The 15,148-nt window shown below is 43.2% G+C and overlaps 1 protein-coding gene across 2 annotated transcripts; it reads right to left on the bottom strand.

Annotated features, from left to right (window-relative positions):
- Positions 1-303: 303 nt before the first annotated feature.
- spdl1 (spindle apparatus coiled-coil protein 1) lies at positions 304-14,206 on the bottom strand. 2 transcript variants are annotated; one of them, XM_031319702.2, is made up of 14 exons: positions 14,083-14,206; positions 12,755-12,957; positions 11,018-11,194; positions 9,064-9,258; positions 8,418-8,567; positions 6,557-6,655; positions 4,826-4,936; positions 4,595-4,735; positions 4,327-4,433; positions 3,254-3,374; positions 2,978-3,044; positions 2,740-2,895; positions 2,585-2,654; positions 304-694 (listed from the first exon to the last, which is right to left on the bottom strand). In XM_031319702.2, exons 2-14 carry the CDS (start codon positions 12,914-12,916, stop codon positions 556-558), a joined length of 1,695 nt encoding a protein of 564 aa, XP_031175562.1. In that variant the 5' UTR covers positions 12,917-12,957; positions 14,083-14,206; the 3' UTR covers positions 304-555. The 2 variants fall into 2 exon arrangements, with proteins under 2 accessions (XP_031175562.1, XP_031175563.1); XM_031319703.2 differs by having other exon boundaries at positions 12,755-12,924; positions 14,083-14,201.
- Between the last annotated feature and the right edge of the window lie 942 nt (positions 14,207-15,148).

Below are 15,148 nucleotides of genomic sequence, written 5' to 3'. Positions count from 1 at the left end.
ATGACGGACGTCATGCCGTGGAAGGAGACTAGATCGTTTAGTATGACTCTTTAAATCTTTTATCAAAACATGTCCAGTGCTGAGATGTCTTATGAGTTACCCTGATAGTTTGTTGTTGGAAGAGGTTAACAGACATATATGACATATGATGACTCATCAGCTGTGCCTCCCATGTCTCCACATGGTCAGCAGGTTCTTCTAGTCTCAATATGAAATGCACCTGCAGCTCTTACACTGACTGCATCTGCGCAGCTGGAGGGTGACGTGTTACTGGAGCAGCACAGAGCTGGGCCAAAGCCTCAATAAAAACAAAATTCTTTATTAACAGCTGACATATTTATTCACATTTCTTAGACACATTGACTCTTTTTTGGTGTTCTTAATACAAAGAGAACACCAGGGTCTCTATTGTGTACTTAAATGTAAAGTTAATCATTCAAATTAAACGTTAAGATAATGTCATTCAGGGCACACACACACACACACACACACACACACACACACACACACACACACACACACACACACACACACACACACACACACACAGCAGTGCTACTGCTGAGCACACTGGTTCTCCATGCTGCTGTTGGAGCTCACATGGATCACCTCCACTGTTCCACGTGGCTTCTTTCTTCTCTCCTCTCTTGGCTTCTGCTGCTTCTCTTCCAGGTTCTGCTCCAGGTTCTCCTCGCTGAGGACACAATCACAACACACACCATCACTCAACATCCCTGTTGGTCATCTGTCTCTTTTTAGTTTGACTCTACAGTAGAAATATATAGCAATATACAGCAGGGATTTACTATTGCTCTGTGCACACCAAAAAAACTTTCAGTTTTGTTTCTTCTTTTCAGATTCACAACTTCCTTCATACAGCTTATAGAACCTGTAAAGTAATGTCATACAGTTTAGGTTGGTTGTTATTAAATAATATGATCCAATAATAAAGTCTTAATAATCCACACTAAGGCCATATGGCTGCCTACCGCCTACTGACCAATCAACACTTGATGGATAACGGCATCACCGCAACCGGTGGAAATTAGGACGGTAAGATCAGGCGGAGCTCGGTGCACGGAGAGGGAGAGAGAGAGGGGCAGAGAGGGATGCCCTCATAAAAGTTAAAACATTTAGAGACCGACAACCCCGTTAACATTCCCTGATGGGTATTTTTATGAAATATATAGATTTGAATGGGAGGGAATTACATATAGGCTATCGGCATCTTGAGCTGTGTGTTGCCAAATGCGCACATCGGTTTGAATTATGTTTTTATATATTTTATTTGCTCTCACGATCGCTTCCACTGCCAGGGTTCCAACTGAAATAATAGGCTAAAGCAACAACAGTTTATGGAAAGGACAAGTGTAATTATGGTCAGATCTAGTGCCTGACTGATGGGGAAGATATTGATAAGCGTTGTGATTTACGCATTTACAGCGTCGGCTATTTTTTGCCAGCTTTCCTCCTGTTTTAGGAAGCAGCGACTGCATTGCGTTTTGCCTGCAAAACCGTGTCTGTGTTCTTCATATTTATGTAGAATTATAATTTGCTCTTCTTATATAAAATATGTGTCTCTGGTAGATGTTTGCGATTGGTCGTGCTGTGCAAACACCGCCTCTTTTATGTGAACGCGCGCGCCGCTGGATTGGGAAACCCTGGGTTGACTGAACTAGTTGTTAACCAGCGTCGTGACACAGCTTATGCGGGACCGCGGTTGTTAGGGTTAGTGAAGCCGGGTAACTGAAATAAATCCAGGGCATGTTGATCTTGATTCGTAGTACAGGCCTCTGGAATCTACTGTTGTTTTAGTCAATGAAAGTGCTTTAATGGTGCATCTTCAGGAACTCTTAATGATGAGAATTCCAATAAGAGAAATATCCAGGATGAAGAATCATTCCTGTGAGGGCACAGAAACTGTGGCTACATGTGGGGGAGCAGCCAGCATCTCTCGGGCTCTCTGTGTCCAAATGTAAAGTCTTTGTTTTCTTTGTGTTTTCATGTTGCGAGTATGCCTGGACAAAACGACCACACTAAACCCCAATGTGTTCTTCTACAGAGCAGCCGGACGCATCATGAACTCGTGTCCATGGAGAGAGACGAGATGTCCTCACTGGTGTCTCCAGCTGACCCAGAACCAGCAGCACAGAACAAAGCCTGGTGCTCAACTAACCGCAGACATAGAGACAGAGCGCATTTAAGTCCCGCCCCAACCGGAGGGGAAAACAACTCTCCGCTCTCCATTGTACTGCGTGAAGGTGCCTCTACGTCAATTCGGTCTGCTTCCGTCTTCCGATCCCAAAAACGGAGCTTTTATGAATACAAAAGTGGCTACAGACGTGAGGAATCAGCAGAGAGAATGGAGAGACTGTGGGACACTAAGCTTACGTTATGTAGTGTTAGCTTAACTTGCAGACATATAGTTAGCCTAAAACTGACATTGATATATTTAACTTGGTACAAAATGCTCCACACACAGCAGCTTTTAGACATACAAGTAAATGGTGGGCGTGGCTTTCAGAGTATGACGCGACACGCTCTGTCTCTATACTAACCTGGGGGGAATCACAGACATACTGACCTGTGGGGGGGGATCACAGCAGCCTCTTCTTCGCTGATCTTCACACGCTTGGCCGGCCGCGGCTCCGGCTCTGAACACACAACACAAAATGATAACAGCTGAGTATTGAACACTCTGCTGCGCGTGTGCGTGTGTGTGTGTGTGTGTGTGCTGACCTCGTGCGGAGCTCACAGGATCCGCAACAGGGTCTGCAGTCATCTCCACGGCAACAACGTGCCCTCCTTTGTCAGGCGGCATTTCTTCAGAGGAGGGTACCACGTCAACAGGAAGCTTCTCTTTCCTTCTTATGTGCGCCACATGTTTCTTGGCCTCTAGAGACAACCATGGCAATGTTACGGGCACACAGTGAGAGACAGCAGAGGCACACCATGGCCCACGTCTTTTTCCACTCACCTTTGGGTTCGTACTTGTGCTGCAGTTCCTCTACACGCAGCTGCAGTTTGATCTTGTCACTCTGAATCTGCAGCAGGGAGCCAAACATATACACTCACACTCAGTACACAGTGTGTCTGTTTGAAGTGTTAACACAATCACTTACTACAGCTGAATGAATGCACGTTACTACCGGCCCCATCTGTCAGAGGTTGAGTTTTGGATCATTGTGTGTAGTTGTAGCTGAACAAAAATCTACTGGGTGCCGACACCGTGGATGGTGCTCAGAGCTCTCACCTGTTTGAACAGCCGCTCAGAGGAGAAGAGTTTCCTCTCCAGCTCTAAAGCTCTCTGACTCTCCGACAAAGATTTCATCCTCTGAAGGGAAAGCTCATCTCCCAGACGCTCTGCATCCTTACTAAGACACACACACACACACACACACACACACACACACACACACACACACACACACACACACACACACACTGAACCCAAGAAAAACTGCAAGTCTTTGGATTTTACTGATCTTTTCGATTTTCTATGGCGAATTACGAGATTGAATATGTGTACCAAATCTTCAACTGTATATATATTTTTTAATATATTATTTGCCTAACCAGTTAAAGAAGCATCACTTAATACGAGGACCTGCTGATTAGGGCTGGGTATGCAGTACCAGTACCCTTTAACTGACTCTGACACCAACAGAGCACTTCATTTGAAATAATCCTTCCACATTTTATTTTTTTTTTTTCCGCAGACGCCACTGCCAGGTAGTACTGGATCGCCATACTTTTGAACGCTTTGGCGGCATCTTGGCACGCTGAATTGTCAACTCCGTCACATACACCACGCTGGACTCCACCTCTCCACAGACTGTAAGGGCTGTAGCTGCTGCAATAGTCGCCAACCAATCACACGTCACATTAAATCAAAGAACGCTTGCTGTGATTGGCTGCCAGCAAAACCAGACAAATAGTCTTTTTTTTCTAGATCTGGGTCCAAAAAGGATGGAATGAAGAATCGTTTGACTGGAGAAGTTTCTATACTATATATAGCTTAAAAGGAATGGAGCTTCCTGATGAATGAATATGTGTGGAAACCAGTGTCACTGTATAGTTTAGTTTGTCCCATCACCTCTGTGTACACTACTTCTCTGCTTGGCTCGCTGTCTCATGTGTGTTGTCTGTCTCTGCCGCCTTCTTCTGTGTGACAATTTATGAAAGATGCTAATATAGCAGACTACAGGAGCTTAAAGCGTCAAATGGTTTAGGTAGCTTCTGATTTCTGCTACATTACAGTTAAACAAAGTGTTGTGAGGAGAGAGAGTGAGAACAGATGTGCCCAGATGTCTTTGTTACACTCACACAGTGTTGTTGAGCTTCATCTTCAGCAGGTCAGTGTAGTAGGTTTCATCTTGGCCGTCAGCGCTTTGTGCTGGAGCAGGGTTAGCTGGCTGAGCCTTCAGCGTCATCTACACCCACCCACCCACCCACACACACACACACGTCGACAATTCAATTCTGTTTCTTCCCCACTTCATGTTGAACCTAATGCAAATCACAAGGATCAAATGCAAATCAAAAGGATCGGATTTGATATTTCTTGTTCTTCCTGTTGATATGTAAGACTCACCTCCATCTTCTCCAGCCTCTGCAGTTTAGTCATCAGATTTTGGATGTCTCCGTTTTTCTCCGACAGCATGGACTGGAGCCTCTCCAGCTGAGCAGGGTCAGCCCTGGAGCCCTGCAGCTGCATCAGAGTGGCTATCTGGACCTGCACAATGCATGCACGTCAACGCTGTCGTCCAGGTTCCAAGCAGACAACAGTGCACGTTTACAGCCTACGCAACACACGGTACTGTACCTTCATACGCTGCAGATGCTGTTTGCTGAAGGCGTACTGTTTCTGCAGGGACACATATTGCACCTTCATACTGATGAGCTGTCTCTCCATCTCAGCACGCTTATCCTCCAACTGCAATACCAAAAATTAACATATGGATGTTAGGGGTGGAACGGTTCATGTATTCGTATTGAACCGAAACCATACGGGCATCATGGTTCAATGCAGGAATTTACACAGAATACACGGTATAAAACTAAATAAAACTTGCGTGCAAATTAATGTAATGTAATGCAGAACTACTGTTAGATACGCAGGTTCTTTAGGGACTATGCCTATTTAGTAGTTATGTATGCAGTTTTTTGTAAGGTTGACAGTCCAGTGAGTGAGTCAGGGATAGCAGCACTAAAGGACGAGTATGGCGACCCACAAGAGCTAAAGGACCCGCCAGCCTCTTTAAGATCCCAGTCAGTTACAGTAGTACAGGCGAGAGAGTGGTGGATAAGACGAGGACTGTGTGTCGGAGTTGTTCTGCAGTTGTTGGGTATATGAGTGGAAATCTATCTGCATCTAACATGCTAACGCATATCCGACGCCATCACCCAGATGTGCCAATCACTGGAACGAGACAAAAAAAAAAAACTGTCCAACTTCTCCTCCCTACAGTGCTTATCCAGCCTTTAGATACACATACAAACAGGGCCAAAACAAATAAAATCACTGAAGCAATCGGAATTAGTAGTTAGTAGAAGTAGTCCCTTCCATATACAACCAAAGGACGTTGATGAAGCACGTGTTGTCAGCTGCACCCTCTGTTTCACTAACGACCAGTTGGCAAAGGTATGCCTGTCGCACCTAATAGCAAGAATACTTTCTTTTATCTTTTGTGGCGGAAGGTCTCGTCTAAGTGGAATTTTCTTTTTGTTATTATTCTATGTAATTTGCACTTTCATGAATAAGAGATGATGCATTTTCAGTTTTATAGCCGATTGTCTTATTTAGTTTACAAGTTACAGATGGAGTCTGGAGATGATGTGGGGTACTTATTGTTTACTGTTTACATCTTTACACACTTCAGGCGGTTGCAGCTAGCTCAGGGGAGAGACTGTATGACACTAGGTGGTACAGCCTGAGACATGCACAATAAAAAAAAACAATGCCTTCTGCATTTTTGATTTGCTTTTCCCTCCATTGTACCGAACCGAACCGTGATGTCTGAACCGAGGTACGAACCAAACCGTGACTTCTGTGTACCGTTTCAACGCTAAGCATTTATGTATGTGTACTCTGACTTTGCATTTCATTTAAACTCTAAAACTAATTTAGTTTAGCTTGTACTGCTGTTACTCCAGCTGCTAGCTAACGGTAGGCTAACGTTACCTGCGGTCAAGTGTAGCGTTAACTAGCGTGACATGCTGCGATGTTTAGGTTGCCTCTAACGTCCGTTTTCGGAGCATCAGAGAGAAGCGCAGGCATTTCAGTGGCACCGAAATCCACGTTGCAATTCAGTCCAGTACATAACGGTTGTTAAGGCACCGGTGCCATATTAGCACCGGGTCTCAGATCTACACGATTCACGTGGATGACATTTTCCCATTCGAAATGTCGATTTTCGCCGAAAAGCAACTAGTTTGCAGGTATGTACAGAGAATTATTGAGGCTGGGTAGAACAGTTGACTCTAATTTGGTTTTCTACGTCAGCAAAGACAGAGCCTTTGTTGCCGTTTGTTTGCAGCACAGGTTGGGTTTTACCTCAGCAAACAGAGAGTTCCCTTTGCTGTTGGGATCCTGGGCCTGCTGTAGAAGCTGGTCCAACTGGATCTGGAGGTCCCGGTTCTCCCCACGAGATTTCTGTGGAGACAGAGATGCAAAGACATACGGAATGAGCATACACAGACACCAGAGATGGGGACTCGAGTCTCAGACTCGGACTCGAGTCGCACTTAAGGCGCACAAACAGGGACTTCAGACTTGACTTGCTACTTGACCCAAAAGACTTTAAGACTCGTCAACAACCTGTTTTCATGCAATTATTGATTTTTAAATCTAAATTTATTCATGTATTTCTATTTTCTTTTATTGGCGCATAAACGTTGGGGAAACGTATGATGAGCTGCATGTCCCCTGCTCTTTGCCATAATGTGCAACGTAACGCATGCGTTATGCCTTATGTGCGCGCACTCACATAAAAAGATGCATTGACGATGGCGACAACAAGTCCTCCCGGAGTTGTGCGTTTTGTCATTAGTTTTGCTTTCAATAACTTGGTAAACAGTGGCAGTAAGCGAACACCTACATGCAAGGTGTGTGGCACCAGGATAAATGATGCCGGATCAACAACGTTGAACTTCATCAGGCATCTCCAAACGCACACAGATAAGTCAGTCACTTGCTAATGTGAAAGAGACGTTACATTTAGCATATCTCGTCTCAGGTAACAAGCTAACCATCGCCAAGTGTTGTGCTAATGCTGGGAACAGGCAAACTGTATCTTTATAGTTGTATCCATATGATGTGACAGACTTAGGTTAATATTTCACCAGGTCCGAGGGCTAGAGGGATGTGTTAAGTAGCAGAAGATTAGACTATACAATGTCCTAAGTTGGAGACCCCATGTAAGTTCTGGATGTAACTAAATTAAGCTAGCTCCATTAAAGCATACATGATATTTTTCCTGTCACAAGTTCACATCCATTCTTGGCTGCAGTGTCCACATTTTATTTTAGAAAAGAAAAACAGGATAGAAACGTTTAGTATTACTTTAGCTATTTTCCCCACAGAACACTACACATGTCAGTTGTATGCAGATTTTCTTAGTGGCAAGCAAAATAATATCCCATACCAAAATGTTGAAAAATACAGTTATGAAATTGAAACAGAGTTCTTAATTTGTGTTTCTTCAGACTGCATTGCAGTAGACCTCATAAAGTTATCCAACTGATTTTGATACTGTACTGTATGGATGGTAGCTACAGGACATGCTTTGAATTCATAAGATTTAACAATACAGTGTTAGGGACGGATCAGATGGACAGAGACTTGAGACTTGACTTGAACTTGCCCCTCAAAGACTTGAGCTCAAAGACCTGAGACTCGACTTGAACTTCCAAAAGATGACTTGTGAACATCTCTGACAGACACAGAGACATGGGGACAAAGAGAGGTGCAGACAGTGGGTTTACGTGCCCTTAGTCATTTCACGTAGCAATGCATCCTCGTATTCTAAATAATTCCATCAAATGAGCACATTTGTAAATCTCCTTCAATGCCAATGAAGCCAAGTGGATTATTATTGGCAGACAGATGGCTTGGTACTAATCTATCATGTGGTTTCTTAAAACAGATCTAAGAATGGGCAGGAGATTCCAGTTTGAGTGCATTAATCTTGTTATGGAGTTTGCTAGAGAGCTTTATGCTGTGACAAAGTAAAGCTGCTCTTGTCCTAAAGGCTTTCTTTTCCGAGAATCTAGAGACGCACCAAGGTTCAACATCACTTTATACATGAAGAATTCGACAGTTTCAATGGCCTGTGTTGATCAAACTTGACTACCAAAAGCATATACAGTAAATGCGCACACAAGCACAACACGGAACCAAAGTTGATGACGTTTACCTCCAACGCATTAAAGCAGGAAACGGCCTCTTTCTCTCGCTCCTCTTTCTCCTCTGTGATTTGCTGCAGGCGGCGCTGCAGGCTGCTGCTGCTCAGCTCCAGCTGCTGCTCTCTGTACCGACACTCCTGCAGCGTCTGCTCCAGCTCCACCTGGCGCGCGCGCACACACACACACACACACACACACACACACACACACACACACACACACACGTTACTCACACAGCTGCAGCTGATACTGGACACCAGGGCTGTACCATATGAGGAAAATAAGCAAGAACGTTGGTGAATATTTCAATAACGATATTATTTGTGATAGACAGATGGTAAAATGTTCTGCTGCTAAAATAAAACTGATTGTTGAATTAAAAAAAAAAAAAAAGTTTACAAATTGAAGTGAACGGGATGACAGATCCATTTGAAAGTGCAGTTTTCTACTGATACTGCCTTTTCACTGAGAGTCTTTTGTGATGTTTATGTTTATTGCACAAGTAGATGAGGATGAAGAAACGATTGATTGTGCAGCCCCAATGCTGAGATCAGGCTGGGAAAAAAGCAGCAGCAGATTAGGTAAGCTATTAAGATGACATTCTCAATGAATAGCAGTAGCTGTACAAGAGAATACACTGCGTTTAGCTCCCCTCACCTTAATGTTCTCCAGATCCATGATCTTCATCTGCACCTCCATCACCTCAGACGTCATGGAGCTCTGGGTGTGTTCGTTCAGAGCTCGCAGCTCCTCCATCTTGTTGTTCAGCGTCTCAGTCTGCAGCTCCAGTTTGTGTTGCAGCTGTTTCTCATTCAGCTGGGATTCCTCCAGAGCTGCCTGCAAACTCATCACCTGGGAGCGCACACAGGAAGACACCTGGAGCATTACTGGATGGACTCCTCCATACGTTGCACTGATCCCACACACACTCAACCCTCTGCTTCATTCTGGATCCCACCACTTAAATGGCAGAAAAAAACCTTGTACACTAAGGATTTAATTAATTAAAGGTACTATTTTCGCCCCATTCCATTTAAAAGTGCTGTAGGTAGGATTGTGAAGATCCAGGACTTAGCCAAAAAATTTGAACATCAACAACTTCTCAGTCCCTCCCCCCTTTCCGCTAAAGCCCAAAACGGTCTCCTAAGCCCCTCCCCCCCACAAGGGAGAATGAATGCGTGTGCATGAGCAGTGATTGACATGCAGTTAGGCGCCTCCCCTGGCCCTGATTGGTGCATCTGAACAGGGAGCGGTGGGTTTTTGCAAATCACACTACAGGCTGTAGTTGTGTTTTTTAAATACCTGCTTCATGTAGTTCTACTGGAACATAGGGTCAGTTTAAGCAAATATGACAGAAAGTTAGTTTTATAAGTCTTACCTACTGCACCTTTAAATAATGCAATGCAAACAAACAAATGGGTATGAACAACTTCACTTAAAAGGGATACTTCACCGATTAGTCATCGTTTTTATATATTTTAAATGCGTAACACCACTTGAGCCACGGTGAAACGTTGTTTCGTGTATATGGTTGAAATGACACTAAAACACAATAGACTTGACTCAGCTGAGTTGCCTACCTCTGGGATTTGGCACCAATTTCTAAAAATAAATTCACATTTCTACTACATACATGACCCAATGTAAAGATATATTCATCTTTCCAGCAGTGAAATGTCCCTTTAACTAGCAGGTGTAATTAATTAGGTGTGTAGTAATTAGCAGGTGTTCATTTCTAAGGGGATGGGAAAGACGACTACAGTTTTTTTTTAATAGTCTCCCCATAGACGAAACAATTAAAACGAAAGAAAGCTTAATTCTTAAATCGTCACATACAATTTGACAGTTCAATGTAGTGAAATTGAATTACCGTATTTAACCCAACCCAAGCATTAGGAGCAGTGGACAGCTACATACAGCGTCCGGGAGTAACTTGGGGTTCAGTGTCTGGCTCAGAGACACTTTGAGCCTGGGATCAAACCACCAATCTTGTGGGTGAGGGGCGACCACTCTACTTCAGAGCCACAAGCTGTATTATTTAATTTTTATGTTTGGCCTACTGGCCCTGTCTTAGAGAAGTCCCAGCGGTAGTTGTGTTACTCAACGCTGCGTTTATGGATTTCACATCCAGCAGACAAAGAGCTTCATTGGGAGTCATGTTTGTGCCCTTCTGATCAATAAAGTGAGATTAATGCTTGCTGTGTGCCTACGGCAGCATTTTTTATTTATAGTTCAGCAGCTGACTTCACCCATCCTATACTGTAGCAACACTACAAAGATGTAACATATTACGCCTTCATTATATTCCACAGTAACTGTTTACAATCTCTTATTGACTGTGATACAAAGTGACGTGGAGAACGCACGTACTTATAAAATAGGACACTACTGCAGTACAATCTCTGTTTACATTTATACATTCATTCATTCATTCATAGAGGGCGGGTAATGCAGTGCAGCATTGGGCATTGAGAACCGCCGGAAGAATAAAAGGAGTGTTTGATGGAAGGTGCAAGTCACAGCAGGTAAAGCACAGGTTTTACTGATAATACTAACGATGGCTCTGTTGTGTTGAGCAGTAACATCTGTACTGCACCTCCTGATGCTGTACCTTGTTGTTGAGCTCACTGAGCGCTGTGCTGTGGCTCCTCTCCAGATTCACTTGTAGGTCCTCCAGCTGCTGTCTGTGCTGCTTCTTCACACAGTCGTAGTCCGACCGCAGCGACTCCAGCATCCGGCTCTTTAACTCCACTTCCTTTTGAAGGGAGTACTTGTCTTGCTCCAGGACCTTTGACACAGACACAGACAGAGTCAGGGCTCTAAGGCTACGTTCAGACTGCAGGCAAAAGTGGCCCAAATCTGATTTTTGTTTTGGGTCAAGTGACCAGGTCAGACTTCTTCAGAAGTAGTGTCAACGCTCAAATCTTGCCCAGATCAGATTTTTTTTCAAATCAGATTTAGACCACTTCCATATGTGGCCCTGAATCAGACCCAGGTCTGATTTTTTTTCAATGCAGCCAGTGTGAACAACCAGGGCGGATTTGATGCAACTTTCACGTCAATCTACATCAACATTTGTCACAATTATAAGCCGGCGGGAGTTAGCCCTAGACACAGACAGTAAAATGAAAAACTTGACTAGGCCTACAAAATGGAGAACAGTGATGGAGCAAGTCAATGGAGGGAGAGTGAGGTGTTAGACCAAAATAGCCAATTTGGCTCTCTTTCTCTTCTTTCTTCTCCTCCTCAGCACCTGCTCATTAATGTTACAGCTGCCATTACACAAACACTTTGAAATAAAAGTGAAAATGCTTCCATAGTCCATAACCTCCCTAACTTTAGTGCAACAGCGTGCTGCGTCTGATGTAGTGTTATTGTTCTTTTGCGCATGCGGGTCAGTTCGAAACCACATACAGTTCACACTGGAATCTGATATAAGCCACATTTTAAAAAGGTAATGTGAACAGTCAAACAAACAATCGGATCTGAGCAAAAAATCTGAATAAAGCATTAAGACTTGCGGTGTGAACGTGGCCTATAGGGCAAGTCAGAGTGGGAAAAATATTTGGGCATACAAGTGCAAAGGACTGGAACCGGTTCAAAATCCTTCCCAGTGCTTTTAAGGTTGGTTCTGTTATTGGTACTTGAAGAAACCAATGACTAGCAGAGCAGAAAATATGGTTTAGCAGTGTCTGAAATCACTTTAGGACCGTTCAAATACAGGTACATTGTTGGCATTATTGGAACACTGGAGTTTACCAGCGGTGGACTCAGAGCTTTTACTTAGGTAAAAGTAGCAATACCAGTGTAGAAATACTCTGTTACAAGTAAACATCCTGAATCAAAATGTTTACTTCAGTAAAAGCAGTCATTATGCTGAATACTCTATATGATATTATTCTATTTTAATTATGAATGCGTTTATTGTGTTGATAACTTCAATGTTGCAGCTGGTAAAGGTGGAGCTTATTTTAATGGCCTAATATACTGCTGGGTAGTGTCATCATATAATAACACATCATCATATATCAGGCTATCAGTTCCTCCTGGAGTCCACGTGGACATTTGTGCCAAATTTGAATAAATTCCCCCAAGGCGTTTTCTGCGTTCACGACAATGGGATGGGCCGTCAACCCGAAAACATTATGCCTCCGGCCGCGGCTGTCGCTGACACGGAGGTATTCAATATAGCTGTGCCCCTTCATTTCCGTGTTTGGCTGTTGGACTGGTAACAGTGAGGTCTGCACTGATGGAGTGGCAGAACGTTCACAGACCTGGAAACATAAAGGTAAAAGCAATGCATGGCTACGATGTGGGTCAGCCAAGCCTCCAGAGTGCAGTGTCATACCTCCAGCGCGTTGGTCATCTCCACTCTCTGCTCGTCTAGTTGGCTCTGCAGTTCCGTCTGCTGGTTGAGGACATCCAAACCCGCCTGGGCCGCCTGACGGACCAGCTCTTCCTTCTCCCTCAGCTGGCTCCTCAGGCGCTGGATCTCCTCTTCTGCTGCCATCTGGAAAGCTTTGGAAAACCTTCTGTATGTTCTTTCTATGCCTATGGAGAGATATTACATATCTATTCTTTAAGTGTTGTGTGTTTTTATTGTGTGTTTGTCATTCATTAGTCAACTGGCAACATTTTAGTTTTGATGTTGAAATGTTTGTTTCTTCCCAAAGAGAAGAAAGGAAGAAGTTATCAGCGCCTGTCATCGTATCTTATGCGCAGGTCGCCTGCACCACACAGATGCTGAAGCGTTTTTATCAAATTAGCGTTACACCTGATACACTGAAGCTTTAGTTACACATGCATTTGTGTAGCTAACGTTTATTTTATTGGTTCAATTGACAGGGTCATTGCGCAGCTCCTTGGATGTACCAGAGTTAGAACACAACGTTACTGTCTGTGTTAAGTACTAGCCAACACTGCAGTATAAAAACACACTTACGAGACCGTAACGTTACATATTCACTATAAGTTACAACTAGAGGATGTCACCACATTAGGACACATCTAGCTAGTGTATGAGTTTATGTGGTGGGTACATTGGTTTAATTCACGATTTCATCTTGAATTAAAAATCAGTAAATCTCTCTTATAGAACTTAACACTGAGCTCCAAAAGTATGTTGTCTTTGTGTCCAAGTAACGTTAAATAATGTAACGTTACAAGGTAACGTCAACGGTTCTTCTGAAGCAAAACAACACACACAAACGGTCACCAACTGATCTAAAATTACGTTAGAAATCGGCGAAACAGACAGACAACGGAGGGTTTATGTTGATGAAATATTTAGGGTGTAGCTACGTGCGGTTTAGCTAGTGTCCCAAATAATTTTCCAAAAACTGAGTGTCTCAATGATTAGCTAGCTAGAGAAGGTAGACTTTGTTTAAAGTTGGTTAGGGTTAGTTTAGTTTAGTTTAGGTGATTTAGCTAGTAGGTTTATAATTAAGGACATTGTATGGGGAATTTGGGACACTAGCTAGCGTTGAACTGCACGTATACCATATTTGGTATCCATATTTAGCTTAGCTAACGTTAACCATGTCCACAACGATGGCGCTTGTCCACTCGAGAAGTGTCATTATAAGTAACTCTAAAACAGCAGCAATTGAATTTATATCGGCAATGGCTATAAAATGGACAATATGACGAGAATAACAAATATTTAGCTAACGTTACCTTGTCAGTCGTCAATCAGGTCAAACCGCCACCCGTTTGAATATCCAACAAGCAACTCCGTGAACTATCGCGACACGCTAGCTCCAACGAGAGTTGGTCCTGATTGGCCAGGCAAGAGCAGTTGAGACCATAGACAGTCTATGGTTGAGACGCAGGGTGTCATTTTCTTTAACTGTCTATGGTAATTTCTGATGATGAATGGCTTCAACAGAGAGCATTTTCCTTCTAGTGCAGGGGTGTCAAACTCAACTTCACTAAGGGCCACACTTGGAAATAAGAATCACATCAGGGGCCAGACATGTAGAGTTTGTTGACATGCTTTTATTTAATCAAAGTCAAACATATTTGACTGTATTATTGCATGTCTCATATAGCTTTCTCACTTAGTTATGTCGACATAAAGCCCTAAAAAAGTTCCTTAGCCATCATAAAGTTTGCAAATCAAGCAAAACAATGATTACATTTTTTACAGCAACCTGTTTCACAGCCTAAATATGATAAATCTCTGTTTCTGTGGGAATTCCTGACTCTCAAAGTCAGCAAATCTGCCAAATTCTGCTTTAAGTGTCACATAATTACAGTTTAAAAAGAATTACCTGTCTTTTTGGTTTCTGCGCACCACTAGGCGGGCCAAAATCTATTGTGAGCCTAAATTGATATGCGGGCCGGGTCAAAACTTGCGAGGGGCCGGATTTGGCCCGCAGGCCTTGAGTTTAACATGTGTTCTAGTTATCTCCATGTGAACAGAGGCAAGATGAGCTATGACTGCATGAGTCAGCAAGGGACTGGAAGATACGTTTATCAAATGTGCTGTTGGTGACCCAATGGGCCATGTTGTTTTATTAACTTTCTATCTGAAGTAAATGTAGCTCAGTAAAACATGTTAAGAGACTGGGTAAACCCAGCCGATCTGCTGAGCTTGGTCTGGTGATAGCCTGACCAATACTTTAATTTAAAATGTGCCAATTAATTTAGAAAATAATTAGAAAACAATACAAACACACAAAAAAAACTGTAAAAACTCATATCTTACACAAACCTTACTGTGGTGTGGCTGCTCCCTCCT

This window comes from Sander lucioperca, chromosome 1 (assembly GCF_008315115.2).
Source record: "Sander lucioperca isolate FBNREF2018 chromosome 1, SLUC_FBN_1.2, whole genome shotgun sequence".
Lineage (NCBI taxonomy): Eukaryota > Metazoa > Chordata > Actinopteri > Perciformes > Percidae > Sander > Sander lucioperca.
The sequence above is the reverse complement of the archived record's forward strand: the minus strand, read 5'-3'. Positions and strand labels throughout refer to the sequence as shown.

Coding starts and splice junctions, on each gene's coding strand:
- spdl1 (XM_031319702.2), bottom strand. CDS start 12,916: ATGGCAGCAGAAGAGGAGATCCAGCGCCTGAGGAGCCAGCTGAGGGAG. Junction 11,195..12,754: donor AGATGACCAACGCGCTGGAG/GTATGACACTGC, acceptor TCTGTGTCAAAG/GTCCTGGAGCAAGACAAGTA. Junction 9,259..11,017: donor TCAGTGAGCTCAACAACAAG/GTACAGCATCAG, acceptor GTGCGCTCCCAG/GTGATGAGTTTGCAGGCAGC.